Raw genomic sequence first — 18,819 nt, 5'->3', positions numbered from 1 at the left:
TTCTGTGCACAACACTAGTTTACCAGCAACACTTGCAATGCGTATCACCAACCTCATCTTGATCATGTTATCTTAATGTTTATGCTTTTTGTCTTCTACAGAGCGCAGAGACAAGTCCTGCCAGCAGCCTACAGTCTCTACCCATTAGCCCTTGCAGTGAAAAGTCCCTCCCATTTAAGGTAACCATAAAGTAGACCATTTTATGTAGTTTTATGGATTGGTACAATGTTATGTATGTGGAAGTGTGCTAAAATGAAGTATGAATGTGCTGGTGTACGAGAGAGAAATAATTTTAATGTGTTTTCTTGTAATTTTTTTTCTTCGTAGTGGATATAATCGGATTTTAAATGACGATAAAGGTAAAACACACGTAAAAGAGCCCTACTGTATGAATATTTGCATTACAGTATTAACAGACTTAAGCATTAGTGTGAAAAAATAATAGTTAAGTGCATGATAAATTACTTGTTTTTGCTCTAATCTGGTTAACACAAACACACACTCTCTTTAAGTACAGGGAAACTCAAATGAAGTATTAAAAGCTTACATAGTACACTGCTGTTGTAAACAACTGCAGTATTTTTGCCATGGTCTGTTGTTGTTCTTAATAAAACTATACACTGGGCAACATTTCATCCCACAAACCTCGACTACACTGAGCCAGCCAGATCAATTAAAACGACACAACAGTTTGTCTGTAATCAACTGAATCTTTTTTTTAATCCACGTGCCCCCTTCAGTTTTGCTCATTTGAGAACAATAAACAGCCCTTTTATCCACATCAGCTCCTAATGAGTCGTAGAGAGATCAAGCAGGGAAAAGAGGAGTAGAAAGGCAATGGATGGATGGAGGTGGAAGTGAGGGGGAACAATAAAGAAAGACAGCAACAAAAAGAGTGATAAAAAGGGAGAGAGGTGGGGATAAACTGAACGAGAGACGGGCAAAGTGCCTTGCTTGGCTTGACAGGTCTCAGACCCCCTCTGTCAACCTAGGACATCAGAGCTGTGCGATCTAGATGAGATTTATTCATCTCTGCAGGGAGTGTGTGTGTGTGTGTCTGTGTGTGTGTGTGTGTGTGTGTGAGAGAGAGAGAGAGAGAGTGAGTGCTCAAGTATGTGCTTGTGTGTGTCTGTGCTGGGTTTAGGCTTACCAAGGAAGGGCTTTCGTCAAGCTTTTCTCTGGGATTTATTTGGGTGGCAGCAGAGTTCTTGTTAGATTGAGGCAAGAGGAGGAGAAGGAATGATACTCTTCAACTCTGTGGTACTTTATAAGGCCTGTGGTGGTGTTTTATAGAACTGTGTCATACTGAAAGTTGCGTCTAAAGCACTTTCCAGACGTGGAATACGTCATATTGCTACTTCGTCATTTGGACGTGGATGGCTTTTACAATAATGTCCCTACCTCCAGACATGAGAGGACATTTATGGAAAGAGATGATGCTCGCGGTATATTTGGGTTATTTCTTCTTCATTCACAAGCCGCATCACTGATGGGTTTTAAAACTTATTTTACTGTTGAAGCTTTAATGAATGGCCAGCATGAGTGCAAGGTGCTCTCGCCTGTTTCAGTGAATCTAACCTCTACTTCCATCATCATCATTTAACAGTATTAGAGAGTAAATTTAGGTAGTTGTTTTACGGAGCAATTATGGGCAATCATCAAAAGACAGAATGTCAAGTTATCTCTCTCACCGATGTGAATTGAAAAGATGAATCTCCTGCTGATTTATTAAATTGATTTTGCACATAGGAGATGAGATATATGAGATCGAGATGTTACATTTATTACTGTAATAGCAGAAAGTGAAACAAGACCCACATTTCTCTCTGTGCATGTTTTACCTTCCTCTGCAGAAGCTTTTATGTTAATCCAACAGCATTCAATTAAAACTTGTGCCCTGTGAAACACTAGGTCCGCCCTATTGAGATTGCATTGTGACTATTTATGTTAATGTGACCGGGGTTCTTATTTAGACATTAGACCAACATGTTTAATAGGCATCAGTTTAACATAATGGGGTACATGTCAGAAAAAGAGGTTAATATTTTGGCTTCCTCCGGTCGGTAGCAGCACTTTATAAAATAGTCCTGTAAAACTCAACCACAAACCACGGCCTCAGTATTTGACAACGTGCCAGCAAATATTGGGCATGGCTTTTTATTTAGTGTTCTACTGTAGTTTGTGTATGTATGTATGTAAGTGTGTGCATGTGTTTCCATCAGTGTACTTGTGTAGACCCGCATACAGTCATTTCTGTTGGTGCAATTTGTCACAGTGGCTTAGTTAGTGTAGATTCATTTGTGTCTGTGTGAATGACAGTGTGTGTGTGTGTGTGTGTGTGTGTGTGCGTGTGCGTGTGTGTGTGCGAGTATGTGCCCTCTTTATTGACCTACATGGAATATCGTGGCAGCTGGATGATAAGGAAAAATTAAAAATGTAGGGTGGGACACAGCATGAGGACACAGGCCACGGCTCAAACTCTCTGGTGGAGGACAGTGTTCAGATGGACAGACAGCGAAGGTTGATGTGGGAGAGGTAGTTCTGTGAGGAAAAAGAGAGAGGAAAATATTCGATAAAACAAGCCAAACCACATACTGCAAGACCTGATCAGTCTGTGGATAAAGCATTCATCCCAGTTATTGTGGGTTGATAATCTTGTGCTACAGTGTATATCACTCATATAAAAACTATACTGGTTTTAAATGTGTTTGTAGCTGAATTCCTGATAATCTATGAATGATATTTACTGAGGAAATGCTTGTATATGTGTATTTATGTATAAATACAGTATAATGTTTATATATTTCGGATTTTTTTTTTTGCATTTTTGCCTTAATTGGACAGTGGACAGTGGACAGTGAAGAGGCAGACAGGAAACAAGATAGAGACATGGGAATTAAGGGTTCCTAGCTGGAATTGAACCAGAGATGTTGCAGTTATTTGGTATGTGCTGTAACCATTTTTCGCTAGCAGGCCTGCAACTGGGTTGGGGTGGAAGAACAATTAGAGAGGTAGACAATTATAGATATCTGCCTTATTTCTTAGTTAATAAGAAAACCTATGCTCCAGACAATTCAATTGTTCATAAAGTTGTTGTTTTTTCAGAAGTATTGATCATCTATGAAGCATTTATCATAAATATCCTGAACCTCCTCTTTCCTACCCTGGAGTGGAGAGAGAGCGAGAGGCTAAAGGAGAGGCATTGGTGTCGAGAGTAAAATAAGAGAGAGAGAAAGCAGCAAGAGTTGAATGAGTTCAGGTTAGGCCTTAGATGGAAAAAGGTAGAGAAAGTCGTTTTGTGTGTGTGGGAGAATCAGTAACAAGGTGGGAGGTAAAGTGTAACCTTTTGACAGAGCAAGTAGAGAAAAGCAAAGAAATAACACAAAGATGTAGAAGACATTGCATGAGAAAATAGTTGAAATGCTGAGAATAGGACATTGTTCAACATGGCTGTGATAGATTGAGGAGAAAAGCGATGAGGAAGAAAGCGAGGAAGCTTCAGTTGAAGCGCATATGCAAGGAATACATTCAGTTCAATGGCATGAAGTTAGATAACTGAGTAAAAAGAGGAGAAAATGAATACAGGAGTGCAAGAGATGTAGGTGAGAGAGAGCAAAAAATGAGGAAATAGCATGAGGAGGAGGGTGGTAGAGAAAGTGGGAAGGGAGGGCAAGAAGAAAAAAAGGCATTGAGGGAGGGGCGAGAAGAAGAGAATTTGTCCTGGCACTCCAGAAAACGACTCTGTGGGTGTAAAAATAATTTACGGTAGCCACCTGAGAGGCTGCAGTGTCACAGTGTGCCCTAGTTTAATTTAGACCCAATGCATATGACATGATTTTTACCAGATTTTGTCCCAGTTAAAGCGATCTACTGTATTTTAGAAGATGTAGAGATGAAGTCAAACGCTCACACTACTGCCAGAGGTGTATTCAGACATTTTTACCTAATTAACTGATGTTTTGTGTACACTCACCTTTGATAGAGCGGGCAGGAGGGACTTCTTTTTATAGTGAAATATTTATCATTGTGTCAGATGTTATAAAATTAGGAATTAATAATTTATTACAATGAATGTGAATTTATAATTGTAGAATCTTTGCCACCAGCAGTATGGAGAAGGTCGCAGTATGGGAGGGTAAAAGGATAAACGAGTGAAGAAAACACACAAAGTTTCATGTGTACATGTCCTGACAAACAAGAACCCACATGTGAATGTATATAAAATGTCATTTATGAAAAAGCAGAAACACAAAACAAACTGCCTGCCTGAACTCTGTCTCTCTCCATCTTTGTCTTCTTTTTCTGACTTGCTCTTTACAAGTAACCTTTTCCCCTAACAGTGTCTCTGTCTTTTCTTTGTGAAGTGTGTTAATGTCTGTGTGAGAGAGAAAGAGAGAGAGAGAGAGAAAGAGAGAGGGCGAGATGATCAAAATAATTCTCATAAATCACTGTCCATATTATCTATAAACATTTCTGTTCCTTCATATCAGTCTGATATCTTACAGTAAAATCAAAACTCATAATTACAAAATTTGAATTAGGCCTTTTACATTTTAAATTATTTATTACACTAACATCTTAGAAAGCCAGTTAAGTCTGAGGCGGGTTGCACAAAGATGATGACTAAATGGTTTTAAGCCTAAAAAGTTAGCTAGCCTAACCCCCTAACCCCAGGCCATCTCTGAACTCTACAGCTGTGTTTCTATAATAACAATCCTTGACTCCTGCTGATACGTGTAAAACAAGCCGACTGTCGGGGAATGAGCACTGACAGGGAAAATAACTTTTAGAAAGCATTAACACCTTGGATATATTATTTCTGCTACCGCAGCACTCATCACTGATTATTCACAGTCAAATGTCCTTGTAAGTATTAAAATGCTTCCAGGAGACATACTGTAGAGTTTCTGCTGATGTGAATGAAGTTGAGCAGTTTAAACTGTTGGGTCAAACTGTGCTTTTTTAGTTTCAAAAGAGTCTTAATTCACTCAAATGACATGGACAGGTAATCCCTCTTAAAATAGTCAAGATTGAATTATAGTCTGACTGTGTATTAGATCTAATCCATGGTTTGTCTTTGTGTAACCACTCACTTCATTTTTTACTTTGTCACTTGTGGGTCCCTGTTTCTGCAACTTGAAATATAGTGGAAATATTGTATTTCACTGTATTTAATTGTTGTTATTTTTATGACCACTTCTACTATTCTTTAAATAAATGTCAGTGGTAGTTCCAGACAAGAGGCAGCTCAGTGACTCCTGTTACATTTTAGGAGGCAGGGCATGTGACGTCTTTCCTTTATTTCATACTGCATAAATATTACACAACGGCTTTGACAGGTTACCTAACAGTTTCTGTGTGAGGTGTCAGCTTTACTGCTTTTTGAGGTGCTTGAGACTGAGCACATGACTGCTACTGTTTATCAGACACAACAGCCCCCCCAGTTTTATACAGGAGGCTCAAATTGTCACAGCTTTTTATGTATGTATCTAGATGCACACATTTGATCAGTACTGTGGAAGCTGCTGTATCCTAACAATGTGGGAAGGTAATGATACCCTGCTCCTCATATTAATAAAGGTCACAGTTCTCTGTCATACATTCTTGAGGACATGATACTATATCTATATGTATGTGACATATTTTTCCTCACCTCCTCTCCTTTTTTTACACTTAAGAAGCCTCTCTCACCGTCTTCTGTCAGTACGCATAAATAGTTTGTTATTAAAGTTTGATTATGATGTGCTGTGAATAAAAAGCCAGGCAGGAATAAACTTAACATAGACAGCAGGCAGACAGGAGACATGGAGAGATAATTCATATCAGAGGTAATGAACCACACTTACCTACACCAAGTCAGAGTGTGCTGGTTTGTGTGGTTTTTAACTGTACATTGTTGAGAGCTTATTAACACAGCACCAAGGCTCCATGTAATGAATTTCATATCACCATTTTTCTAACATTTTGCTGTAGAATCCCATCATGGTGGCACTTTTTGTATTAAATTATTGTTTTCCAGTTCCATACAAGGTATTTTTACTTAAGTGTACACTATGTACTAATGATGCGACTGTATTCCTTTGGCAGTTACTGTAGTATACTATAAATGAATGTACTTTAGCATGTTGTTCTAACAAGATGTAAAATAAAAGTGTGTGTAGAAGGATGTTAGTAAAAGTTTGGATCTGGAAAATTAACACAAGTTTTCTAATAAAACAAGTCAGTAAAATACACAGAAAGCTACCAAATTTATATTGCTGCCATTTTAAGTATAATACTTTCCATTGTGACTATATTAAATATTCAATACATGGTCAGAAGTCCAATATACAATAATGTGCAGTTTAGACATTTAGGATTCCGCCATAGTCTTGATCCAATTGTAGAACTCATATCACACCTACCTTGGATTTCTTATAGCTTCCCATCTGATTTACAATTCAATTTATTGTCCTTGGGATCACACATTGAGCTCTGCATGGTCAGACCCCTGCCTACAGTTGTGATTTACTTGGTCTCTAGTAGAATGGGTTTTCTCTTAAATCATCTAAAAAATGTGAAAGTGAAAATCATTTGATATGGTTGCCCACAATACTTATTGAATACTATAGACATTTTATAATGGCACCTTCAAACTCATATTTTTCAGATTTCTCTTTTTTTTAATCAATTTTAGGAACAGGAGTGAAGTTTTTGGGGAAGCATTACTATGGAGAAATGCTAGGTATGCTGGTAGCCTAAGATGTAGTAGCAGTCCAGGAATGTGTAGTCAGGGACATATACTTTTATTTACATTAATTAGTGGTAACATCAGCTGATTGTTCCGCTCTGTTACAGTCTTCCTGGCAACAATGGCATCCCTCTCAACTCATTCAAGTCACAAGCATTTGTGGTCTGCGAGGTACAGTGCTGTGGATAGATGTTGGTATAAACATAAAAAGGAGGATGCTTTTAATTATGCAGTTATTTTATGCTGTTTTCTTAAAAGTGGGTACCTTGAAAAACTTAACAAATTTAATAATTTTTGCTAAAAGGGGAATGTAATTCAACTCCATACCCTCTTCAACTGGCGGCTGATTGCAAACATAGAGTGGCCTCCACCTCAATACAAAATCACATAAAGTGGATGCACTCCAATGATTCTGATCAGATTTATCCCCACTGAGGCCATTTCAATCACATTAGAAATAAATTCGCATGCCCCACTTTTCTTCCACTGCCTTTTCCATTCAATTCAGCCTTGAAAAATTGGTTGGAATACCACCTGATGCGTGACTTCATGCATGCTGCGCTGCTTCTTCTACCAAACCGATCTCTGATTTCTGATTTAAGGTTTAAGTTTCTTAATGTTTTCCTTTAGTTTTAGTACATACTGTAGTAGGGCTGCTCAGAAATGAATTGGTTACACATTAGGCAACATATTTTTTATTATAGGTCATCACATCAATTAATCAATTAATCAATCAATCAATCAATCAATCAATCAATCAATTAATCAAACAATTTATTTATCCTTGCAGGGCAATTCAGTTTGCAGCCACAAGTCACATAGAAACAGCAACAAAAAGACCACAAGATAAAAAAACAAACAAAAAAACAACACATACAGCATCAGCTCTGTCAGTATCACAGGTTGGCATGGGCAACCGGAGCTAGCAGTAGAATAACAATAATAGAAATAAATAATGAATAAATATCACATTAAGGCTCTCGGGTTTACAATGCCTGGCCTGTGTTCATTTAGCTGTCAGCAGCATTGAGGTCATATAAGCATGTCCGATCACTTGGCATTGAACGGTGTGTGGCCTAGATTGAGTACACTATGATCTCTCTCTTTGGAAGAGTACCCATTGTACAAAAACCCAAAGTAGTAGGAAGTAGGTTAAATAACACTATAAATCCCAAAGTCATATGTAAAGGGTTGAAAATAAATCAAAGGATCTGTAAACTTTGCAATGAAGCGTCTGGTAGATGAGTATTACATTTTGTTTGACTGCTAAAAAGGAAAAATAATTATAGAGGAAAGCATTTGCCAATGTACAATTTGAACCATCCATCCATGTTTGAATTAATTTTGTTATTACAGTCATATCAGCCAAAATTTATTTGTAGATTAGCTGCCTTTTTGAAAAATGTCAACCTTTGTTTGAGTAATTTATATTGTACTTCATTCCCTCTGGGTGCCGTTGTTCTGCTATAATTGTATTGTGTGTTTTGGTTGTACTTCATAACATGTAATCATGGTCTTGAGTCCATTTAATTCAAAATCACTTTTTTTTTCTCTTAACCTTTTGTTTTTCTCTCGTGGCTTACACCCATCTCTGTATCTTTTTTCCCTGTTTATACACTTTCGGTTTGGTCAGACCTGTAAACAAACCATACACATTAATAAAGTCTACATGGATTTAGTCTGTTCTGAAAAAAAACCCCAACCTATCAAACATATGTGGTGACACAGGGCACAGAAAGATACACACTATGTACAGCCTTCAGTCCTATTCGGGTGAGATTAATTTTAGAGCCTGACTAATGTAGTAATTGTCACAGCATGTTAGTGATTTTTCAGTCTCATCCAAATCTCATGGCAGTCATTTTTGTACTGTGTTTGTGTGTGTGTGCAGAAGAAATGTCCTTATTATCTATAAATACCGGTAACTACCCTATAAAGCCAGGTAAATAGTCCAGTCTGATTCAACCCTGCTGGGTTTTGTTTTTGTTAATTGTTTTTCTATTTCCTACGAGGAAAGGTATTCTGTTGCAGGTTTTATCACCACGGAGGCAAATAGACAAGCTGTTACTTTTGTCCTCATTGACCATAATCATTTGCCTAAATAAAGCCCATACACAGACCTCAACATTAATTACACCTGTAAACTGACTATGACGACGACTAAAAGCCATCAAAACATTTATGAGACACTTTGCAGAAATATTTTGGGTGTATTAGATATTAAAATTCCCTGAAATAAAAAACATGGCACTCCTCTCTGTTGCTGTATGGAAAATGGTTATTGGCATAATTATGAGGCAATGACATCACACTTTCTTAAAAAAAACTTTTACTATTAACCATCAAATCATGTTGCATGCATTATGAAAAAATGTATGAAAGTATTGCATAATGTGTCTTAGTGCTACCAGCATCTTCCCATTGTCCTTGATAATGTACTTGCTCTCAGCTTTTCACACTCCACTTCACTGTGTTATAAATTAATCTCCCTCCACACTCAACAAGTGACTTTATCATGCAGGCAGTATAACATTTTGCATGCTTCCTTTAAGAAATTTGAGTGTTTAATATCTTCATTACAGTCATGATGTAACACTCATGTATAGTGTTTGCTACTGAAAATGTGTAATTACTTACAGTTATTAGTTACTTATTTCAAAAGTAATTGAGTTACTTTACCAATCACTGCTAGTACTGCACTACCCCAAAGTAAGTACTGTAAGTAGTGGAACGATATATGATATAAAATATGTTTTGCTAGTCACATTTATTGTAGCCTCAAGCACTGGCACACTAGTCAGTTTTAATATTCTTTTGGCAGTGTAAAATAACTCTGAATATCAGACTTTTGACAGTAATCTCTTATCATAGGACTAATAGATAGGCCTCTTGCACATAGACTACAACTCACAAGTCTATTTTTGTCCTTGATCTTGAGGAGGGAAAAGTAATGTCCATATTTCCAGTGCAGCAAGCTCACATTGCCTGAACTGCCGACCGTTGTATGGGCTAAATGAGTCTAATGCTGATGGATTGATTGAGGTTGGGTGACATTAAATCATAAGATGAAATATCCGGGGATGAGCAGCATTCATCTGCTATCATCTGCAGTTGTCCATTATTTTTTAGTATGACATAAGTAATGAGTGACAAGTCGGATTTAAATTCCAGTAATTATAATTGTGTTATTTAATTTGAAAAAGTGGTTAGTTCATTTCTAGTTACTGCCAAAAGTAGTGGAATTACTTCCAACACTGATCATGTATAGTTTAAATTTTTACTTTTCTGAAATTTGATGTGAATGGACAAAAACTCTAAGGCTGTCACAGTGTGTGTATTATAAGGGTGATTTAGAGGGCGACGTTGTATCTATATGGTTTCATGTGGTCTACTCTGTCTGTCCTTTAGCTCCCCATGGTTTCAGACCATCATGTTCAGCCTCAGGCCCTCTCTGTCCTTTCCTTGTCTCTATCTCTCCTCTTTTCCTGTCCCCCTTTCCTCATATCCCCCCTCCTAATTTTTCTCCCTCCCTCATTTGCCCCTCTTTTTTCCTTCCACATGCACCTTTCCTCTGTTTTAATGTCCTTGAAGAGGTAATGATAGTCTCTCTGTCATTTAGTTTCCCCCCATCTTATCTCTCTAGTCTACCTCACTTATTCCTTTCCACTTATTATCTCCCTTCTTCTATTCCTCTCATTGTCTCACTCTCTGTTCAGATTTTACTGTAGAGACGTGTCCTTTTGGGAATTGAGTTAATATTTTAACGATAACAGCTAGGTCTGGAGTCCAGCCTCATTTCTTATTTTTGACCTCCCCATGAGCCAATATGCAGTTTGAAATTGTCTGGTAGCTCCCTCTTGTCTGTTTAACCATCTAGCCAAGGTCTTAGAAAACCCACACAGTGAAAATCAGGTTGGCAGACTTAATCAGGTGGCTTTTTTTCAATTCCAAAAATTTTAAACATAATTCATCTCAATGTATTTTATTAGAGGAACTTGAACAGAGGAACTTGATAGCAATTTGTGCAGTGGACAAATAAGACAAACAAGCTGAATAATGATCCCAGCAAGACTATCATACAGATGAATACATCAAACACATTTTAATGACAGCCACTCTTGCTATCGTTCATAATCGTTCAGCACTTTGTATCAGTTGTTTTGGAAGGTGCCATATAAATAAAGTCATTTTTATTGGTATCATTATTCTCCTCCTTCTTCTGTCTTATGTCTCTGTTGCTTCTCTCCTTCTTCCCCACAGTAATGTCCCCTGACAGCACAAGGTCAAATTAAAGTGCTATATGCTCTGGGGTGCCACCATAGGACACGCCAAGTTTATCACAGAGACGTAGAGAGTGGAGGAGAGATCACAGTCCTGCAGCATACACCACATGACACATTCATTACGCAAACGCACACACCAGCAAGACCAGCAACAAGCATGCTCATAAATGCACATAAAACACTTGCAAACACACACACACATTTAAGGAAACAGCCAGATGAATACGCACACACTAACACTTTTGTGTGTTGTCATTCTGTTTGGCTCTAACTATTGCTTTTGCAGGAATATGGTCCCTTAGATAAATCACTGCTGCCTGCAATGACCTGAGTAATGTGTAACATGGTGTCTTGTTTCTTGTATTTAGGATCCTGGGAGAGAGGAGGCCTTGCTACAACAACTGAGAGAAAAAGACGAGCTGATTCTCAGACTCCAGAGTGAACTGGTAAGATCAAGTTTAATTAACAGAGATAATAACAGGCAGGCTTGGGATCTTGTATAATTGTCATATAAAAAAAAGATCTGCATTTTTCTTGATGCCTGACGCTCTGTTTGCAGGATCATTTTGATTCTTCTAAACAACCAAAACCCCCTTTTTTCAGGTTGATAGATTCTAAAATGATGGTTAAATATTAAAAGTGAACAATGAACAGTCAAAATGTCCTCTCGCACTGACATGGATTATGTGGGTGTAGTTCATTTTGTAGAACTAGGAAGGCTGCACAAAATATCTAAATGTATCATGTTATTTATTATTATCATCATATTGTGGAATCATCAGTTTTCAGTTGTGGCACAATAGTTTAGTTCTGCGAACATTATAAGGAAATTACTTTTGAGGATCTCTCAAAGGATTTTTGCACAAATACTAGTCAGCTGTCTAACATGCTTTAAAAATGGTTGATGCTGCTACAGCTGTCTGTGAGGCAATTGACTGTTCTGATTATGACGATTTTTTGTACAGGCAATAACAGATGAATCCAGTAAACCAAAATGTTTTCCAGAGTATTGGGAAGTCTTTGTAACAAGTAAAAGAAGCAAGATGTTGTCTCACACAAAAGATTTGCTCATCTAACTTTAGCTCTGTCACAATTTCTTTCTTTATTTTTTCTTTATACAATTTCTTTATCTCTTTCTTGGTCTCAGTTCTTCTAAACTTTGAAATGAATAATTAAATCAGCTTGGATATTTTTAAATTATTTGTTTTAATGCATATGAATTAAAGACTAGCCGCCTTTGAAGCATGACTCTTTTCATTCCCTTTTAAGCACACAAATTCTTTCTTTTTTAGAAAGGTTAAAAAAATATCTCAAAGAAGCAGAAACTTAACTTTTGTTAGTGAATTATCAAAGCAGTGCTGTCAGTTTTCTTTTCATGAGACCACACACAGCAGAGGGCGTAGTGACAGGACAGGCTGACCACACTAATACTGAGAAAATGAATGTGAGAATAGTTTAGAGTTGGCTGGAAATCACACCATCAATATCACATGGCGTGGCACCAGGAAGCCCATCTTTTCCATCTTTGTTAATGTAAACTGCTTTTTCCGCCAGCTTAATGTAATGACAGAATTACTGGGGGTCCAGTCCAGCCAAGTACAAAGTATAATGTTATTTAAAATTGCCTCTCTAGACCGAGAGGGGAAGCATGGAGCCATCCCCATGTTTGTATATGGGGAGAAACCCAATTATACTCATGAAATACAGAGATTTAAATGCAAAATGCGTGTATAGTGCTGTCTGTGTTTTTTTTCACCCATTTGGAAACTCAGTTGTTGCAAAATTGGTCCATACGGCAACATTGTTTATCGTTTGTCATCTTCACGTCTGTAATTTGTCACCTGTTCCATCAAAGCAATGTAATGCGGACATGATGCCAGGCCTTAGCAGGATAATGTGCCAGTGTTATGGTGGTATTGTGCCAGTCCAATCCACTGACTTGAGTCTCATTTGGCATCTGTCTTTTTGATCACTTTCTGGCGCTTGCACCTGTCTTTTCTCACTCTCCCCTCTTTTGCTCTTTTTTGAGTGTGAGAGCAGTCTCCCTCCCTGTCAGAAGCAGCTCTATTTCTCTCTCTTCTTCCTGTGTGCTGTATGCAGCAGTAAGTGCACTTAATGCAAAGTTAAATTAACAGTTTTTGTAAAAAAGTGACATATATTTAAAACAACATTTTAATTGCATTGAACCATTTCTTGTAGTTAGTTTTAATTTTATTTAATAAATACATCTCATGTAGCACTCTATAATTATCTATAATGTATTTTTCAGTAGGCATTATTTAATTTCTTAAAATGGAGTTTTAAATGGAGTTAATTAAATGAAACACAAGTTGATGACAATAAGTTAATGTAGAGTCATAGAAGAAGTGTGACTCTTTTTTAAATACATGCTGGTATTTAACTGTGGAAGTTTTCAGAGCCTCAGGTTGATTGATTTGTCTGGAGGCTGCTAGATCTGATATTTTTAGATGTGAAAAAGATTTTAGATGATCAGAATCTGATAGTGTTGTGATCGTTATTAATGGGAATTAATTTCACCTAACTGTGCCAGCAACTCTGATATGTGCTTGGGTTTATGCACAGAATGACTGAAACTAATGATACTTCTATATTAGTCTGATTAACGACTGTCAAATGTATCTTTGCACTATACGGGTGCACACATACAATCACTCAAGAGTAAAACAAGAATAAAAAGTTTCCTGAGACAGCTATGCTCTGTAGTGTTCAGCGAACATTACTCTGGTGTAAATGGCACATTTGTTTGGAACTATTTTCAGATGTGGTGTGGGACTGACTCAGAAAGTATCATGTCATCCTGTCTGCAATGGTGCGACTTATTAATGTGTTTAATAGTTTGTGGACAACAACGGAGGTCTATGATGGAAAGGATGTCCGGGTTGGTTTTGTGCTTTTCAGGATTTGTTGATAATAGGAAAAATACAGAATTTCACCAAATGTAATCTTTAAGTCTCTAAGTCTGGATACAGTTTGATCACCCTTCTCTGTTTAGTATGTATCCCTCTCTTATTCTTTTCACTTCTCCTTTTCGTTCTTATTTGTACACTGTTTCTTCTTCTGTCTCTCTTTCTCTCACATGGTGACATGATGAAGCCATCAAATTACTGTTTGTTTTTCTTTCCCTGCATTAAACACAGATCCATCAGTCAGTCTTTAGGGCATGCAGTTACTTGTGCATGCAAAACCACACATAGATGCTGATCAGCCTTGAATGTGTGTGTGTGTGTGTGTGTGTGTGTGTGTGTGTGTGTGTGTGTTCATCTGTTTGGCACTTTTCTCTGACAGCAATGTTCTGGCTCCTGCCACTAGCTAGACTTGATTTGCAGACAAATACTGCATGTGTGTTTTTATGAGCTAAACTCTGCATGTATCTATTTGTGTGAACTGATACTTGGCTGTATCCTTGCTGAGCTGCAGCCAAAGCCTAACCTTATTTTTATCGACACCAAATGCCCTTGAAACAAAAGTAATTGTGTCATTGCTTCGATTGATGAAGTTGTGCGTTTTGGTAATATGTTGTGCTCGTGGGCATTGGTCAGGGTGTTTACATGTCTGTATAGATAAGAGAAAGTCTAAAAACGTAACCTTGCCCACCGCATATTAGTTAAAGTACAGCATTTTGAAGGAAAGGGCAGCTGATAGCCAATGCTCTCCTCGCTCTGCCTCCGTCTGTAAATCTGCCAGTGAAAACCTATTAATTATCTCCTAGAAGGGCTTGCTAGCTCGCTGGCCATCGCTGTCACTTTTTATGAGTTTTCCTCTCTCTGCTGATGCATTTTGTCCAATGACCGTGCTCCAACCACAACATTTAGCATGCAGAAATCCTCCCGCGCTTTTCATGTAGGCATGGGCATGACTAATGAAAACTGATTTTTTAACTCAGTCTGTCAGCTCACTTTGGATTTAAACAGTACAATATGTATTTGGGTTTAAAGCTATATCATAAATTATCTGTCTTTCATTCTTTTCATTTCTCCTTACAGTAAACCCGTCCTTACACCATGTCCTAATTTGGTTGATTAATTTTAATCAAGGTTAATGAATTCCTCAATATTTCATATCCACTGCAACTTTCAACTCATTCTTTTCCCTTACCCATGAGCAGTGTGCGGCAAGCATGTCAAAATGATTAGTGACATCGTAATAAAATGCTCCTGGTGGAAATAGCTTGCCGGGTGCTTCTCATTCAGAGGACTTGCAACCTCCGTTTTCAAAATAATCCCATAGTGCCAACGCACGAGTCCTCAGGTTCTCGGTCAAGGTAAAAGTGGTGTATTTTGAAGGAAAGGGCCAACTCTTTTCTCTCTACACCTCCGTCTGTAAATCTGCCAGTGGAAACCTATTAATTATCTCCTAGAAGGACCTTCTAGAGGGCTGGCCAGCAGTAGCTGTCACTTTTTATGAATTCTTCTCCACTGGTGCACTTTGTGGAGGCTCCCTGCTCTAATATTTGCCCGTAGAAAATTTCTCCAGCCATTCAGGCCAGTTTTATGACCTCTTGGATTTCCAAGAGAGGGAGCAGACGAGGAAAAAAGGATGAAGGATGTTTGTTGAAGTCGTGTCTTTTAATAGCTAACTGAGAATACATACGAAAGCTGACAATACTATACATGTTGCGAGTGGAGGCAAAACTGCTGATTTATTTGATGTTCCTTTTTCTATTTTTGGACATGGCTGATGGGTGTGTGTTTTGTTTTTTGTATGCAGGAGAGTGCCAAAGCTGCTCTGAAGATGAAAGACTGCCAAATGACTGACCGCACAACACAGACAGAAAACATGGGGCCAGAGGTGAGATAACACGTCACTAAATGAGGCTCAGTTTTGACTAAAGCTTTCACTGCAAGCCCCTTCCCTCTCTATCCTGCTACTTTGTCATCCTATCTGTGACAATGCATTTTATGCTTAGCCACAGCAGCCAATTTTCCTTCCCTTCCTTCCTTCCTTCTTTTCTTTCCCCATCTCTTTAAGAGCATCTTTTCACGTTGAGCTAAAGCTCTAATCCATCTTACTCTTTCTAAAGATGTTGTACTGCAGTGACATTCATATTATAGTCCACTACCTGCCCCTCCTTTCCTTCATCCAATCCCCACAGTACTCAGGGAGGGTGCTGTGCTGCTTCCTACGCCAATGCCCTCAGTTGACATGGCCTCTTTGGCTTCACTAGGGGCTGACAGTATGGGAGCGCAATAGACTTAATGGATGACCGTCTAAAAATGGCTACATGTAATGAAATCAGGAACAGAGTTTTTGGGTCTGTTTCTTTGTTTTTCTTTTGCTTTCCTTTAAAGCACATTTTTCATCTTCTCTTCTACTCAAAAACTTATGTTCTACCTTTAATCCTGCTGCGTATAAAGTTGGCAGGAAACATTGTTAAAGGGGGAAAGCTGTGTCATTGTGTGAGCGAGTGGGTGCACAATACAAACACTAACACACACTGACCTACACACACATACATATACAAACAACAGATAATATTTGACTTTACTCATGCAGTGTCAAGTTCAGAAATATATATTATTTGCACATTACAGGAACGTTCCCTCTGTTAGTTTTCAGTTATGGCCTGATGCAGATAGTGTATCATTATCTCAGAATCAAAGATTTGAACACAGAATGTAATTTGCTTTTTAGTACAAAAATGATTAATGTGAGGATCCTGATATCCTGTTTTACAGTGATGGCAACCTGATGTAAATGTCTGCATGAGCTGCAGTGCATCTCTGCCTGCACTGGTTCTCTAAAATTATAGTACAATTACAAGCCTATCACTTATAAATTGTTTGGTTATTCAAATTCTACTGTAATTATGGCACATAATAGTCTTTGAGAGAGAGAAATACTAGTCTAGTGAATCAAGGCTTGGGGTGCAAAGTGCAGTCAAGTGAACAATGTGCAGAGGACAGAGTGGTGGGCTTTTGGTATTCTGTATTGAGAGGGGCACGGCAAACCAATAATGTCCATACATTATCAATGGATGTTATGGAGATTGCTACAATAACTACAATTACACTGCTGTGATTTTGGTCTATTGCCAATAACAGTATGGAGCTTCAGGTGTTATATTGGCCCAACCCACTTAAAACAAAAAGATGGCCGATGGTCATGAGCGTGTTCTCTGACTTAGCGAGATAAGAGAAAATATAATTGTTTCCATATTTTTCATGGAACTAAATAAATCTTGCTATTACAGCTCATCTTGACAATATCAACACCTCCAAAGCCTGTCATGATTTCTCGTCTGGCAGGCTGTACAGAATACCAAACCATGACCGACTAATTTCATATGTACAATTTTTCTGGTTATTTTGCAACAACCTGGAGCTAGTGGTGGAGCAAGATATGATTGCTGTATTCAAAGCGGATCTGGTGTGTGTATTTACTGCTTCACAATGCACAACACTTAAATTAGAGACTGCAGATGGTACACATACATGCCGCCCTCAGATGGCAGTAAAGGGAGTTAATCGACTGAATGGACAAGCTTTCTTACATGCAAGCTGTTGTGGATTAAAGATGGTGATGAGAACTAGACAGTAGACGTGTCTACTGGTCAGACAAAAATAAGTGAAGAATAAGTAAACCATATATACAGTATTGAATTTTGACACTTCTGTGTAGGTTGTGCTTCCACCAATGAAAATTATAGAAACAGCACAGATCTGGGGTGCACTTTCCACAGAGAACTATTGAGTGGATCCTCACAGACGAATTGCACATGGCAAAAAACATAGTACATCCTGACAGTACAATTGCAGTGCACCGCTGGATTGCGAGTGACACTCCCTGTACTATGCCTGTGTTTTTTTCTGCTGTTCACAGCAAGTCACCAAAACAGGTGCAGGCGAGGAAAACATCTCACTATGCATCAGAAAAATGCCACTTTCCTTGCTGTGTTCGCATGAAGTTACAGAACTGAATCCTATAATTTTACCATAACTGTCATAGCCCTTCTTTTATCATTCTTTTCTCTTTTTCTGCACTTTAAGTTTCTTACTCTCTTCTCTCTTGTTCTTACTCCCTCACGCACACACACACACACACACACACACACACACACACACACACACACACACGCACACACACACACACACACACACTATCAGGGGCATTTCATGCCAGCACACTATACTAAAACGTGCACAGCGCCTACACGATGACATCAAACCTCTAATGTGCATGTATAAATTCCATTCACTTTCAATGGACTGACGAGCATCACGTAGCCGTCGCGCAGACGCTGTGCACGCGTTGTTGCGCATACGTGTGAGTGACGGTTGAATAGCGCCTCAAATATGTGACATGAATACGACGTGTGACTGTTAAGTACAATTCTACATGAGCGTACAGGCACATGCTGTGTAATGTTTGTGGAAATTAAGTAGCAAGGGGTTATTCGTGCCACGTGAACGCAGCGGATGCCTGTGTGTACGCTCGTCTCAATGTACAAACAGTTACTGTGTGTGGCAAGTGGGAGGAAAAAGTTTTTTTGACAAATTGAAAAGGAGCCATCAATCATCAGTACAATTTTCATAATGCAACCTGAATTGGCCTCAGATAATTGTGTGCTTGTTGATTCTGGAGGCCTGAACAAATAAAGGTGTGGGTTTGTGTGTGCATTATGTTTGTGTGCAAATTCATATGCCCATGTGTTTGTCATTGCTTGTCTGTCTGCAAGTGTGTGTGTAATTGTTCTGAAAAGCAACTATTAGTCCTGGCTATATACAGCGAAGTCAATAAAAGTGCTGTTGAAAGCGTCAGTGTAACTTCAGTCAGCAATATTACATT

General features: G+C 38.3%; 1 protein-coding gene across 1 annotated transcript in view; it reads left to right on the top strand.

Annotated features, from left to right (window-relative positions):
- Positions 1 to 18,819, top strand: part of ccser1 (coiled-coil serine-rich protein 1) — a 108,729-nt gene that overhangs the window by 41,963 nt on the left and 47,947 nt on the right. Inside the window, exons 8-10 of the mRNA XM_053326217.1 lie at positions 102 to 179; positions 11,382 to 11,459; positions 15,742 to 15,822. Coding sequence (XP_053182192.1) covers positions 102 to 179; positions 11,382 to 11,459; positions 15,742 to 15,822 — 237 coding nt within the window. The remainder of the gene's footprint in view (positions 1 to 101; positions 180 to 11,381; positions 11,460 to 15,741; positions 15,823 to 18,819) is intronic.

Source organism: Scomber japonicus, chromosome 9 (genome assembly GCF_027409825.1).
Source record: "Scomber japonicus isolate fScoJap1 chromosome 9, fScoJap1.pri, whole genome shotgun sequence".
NCBI lineage: Eukaryota > Metazoa > Chordata > Actinopteri > Scombriformes > Scombridae > Scomber > Scomber japonicus.
This window is presented reverse-complemented; position numbering and strand designations above follow the sequence as displayed.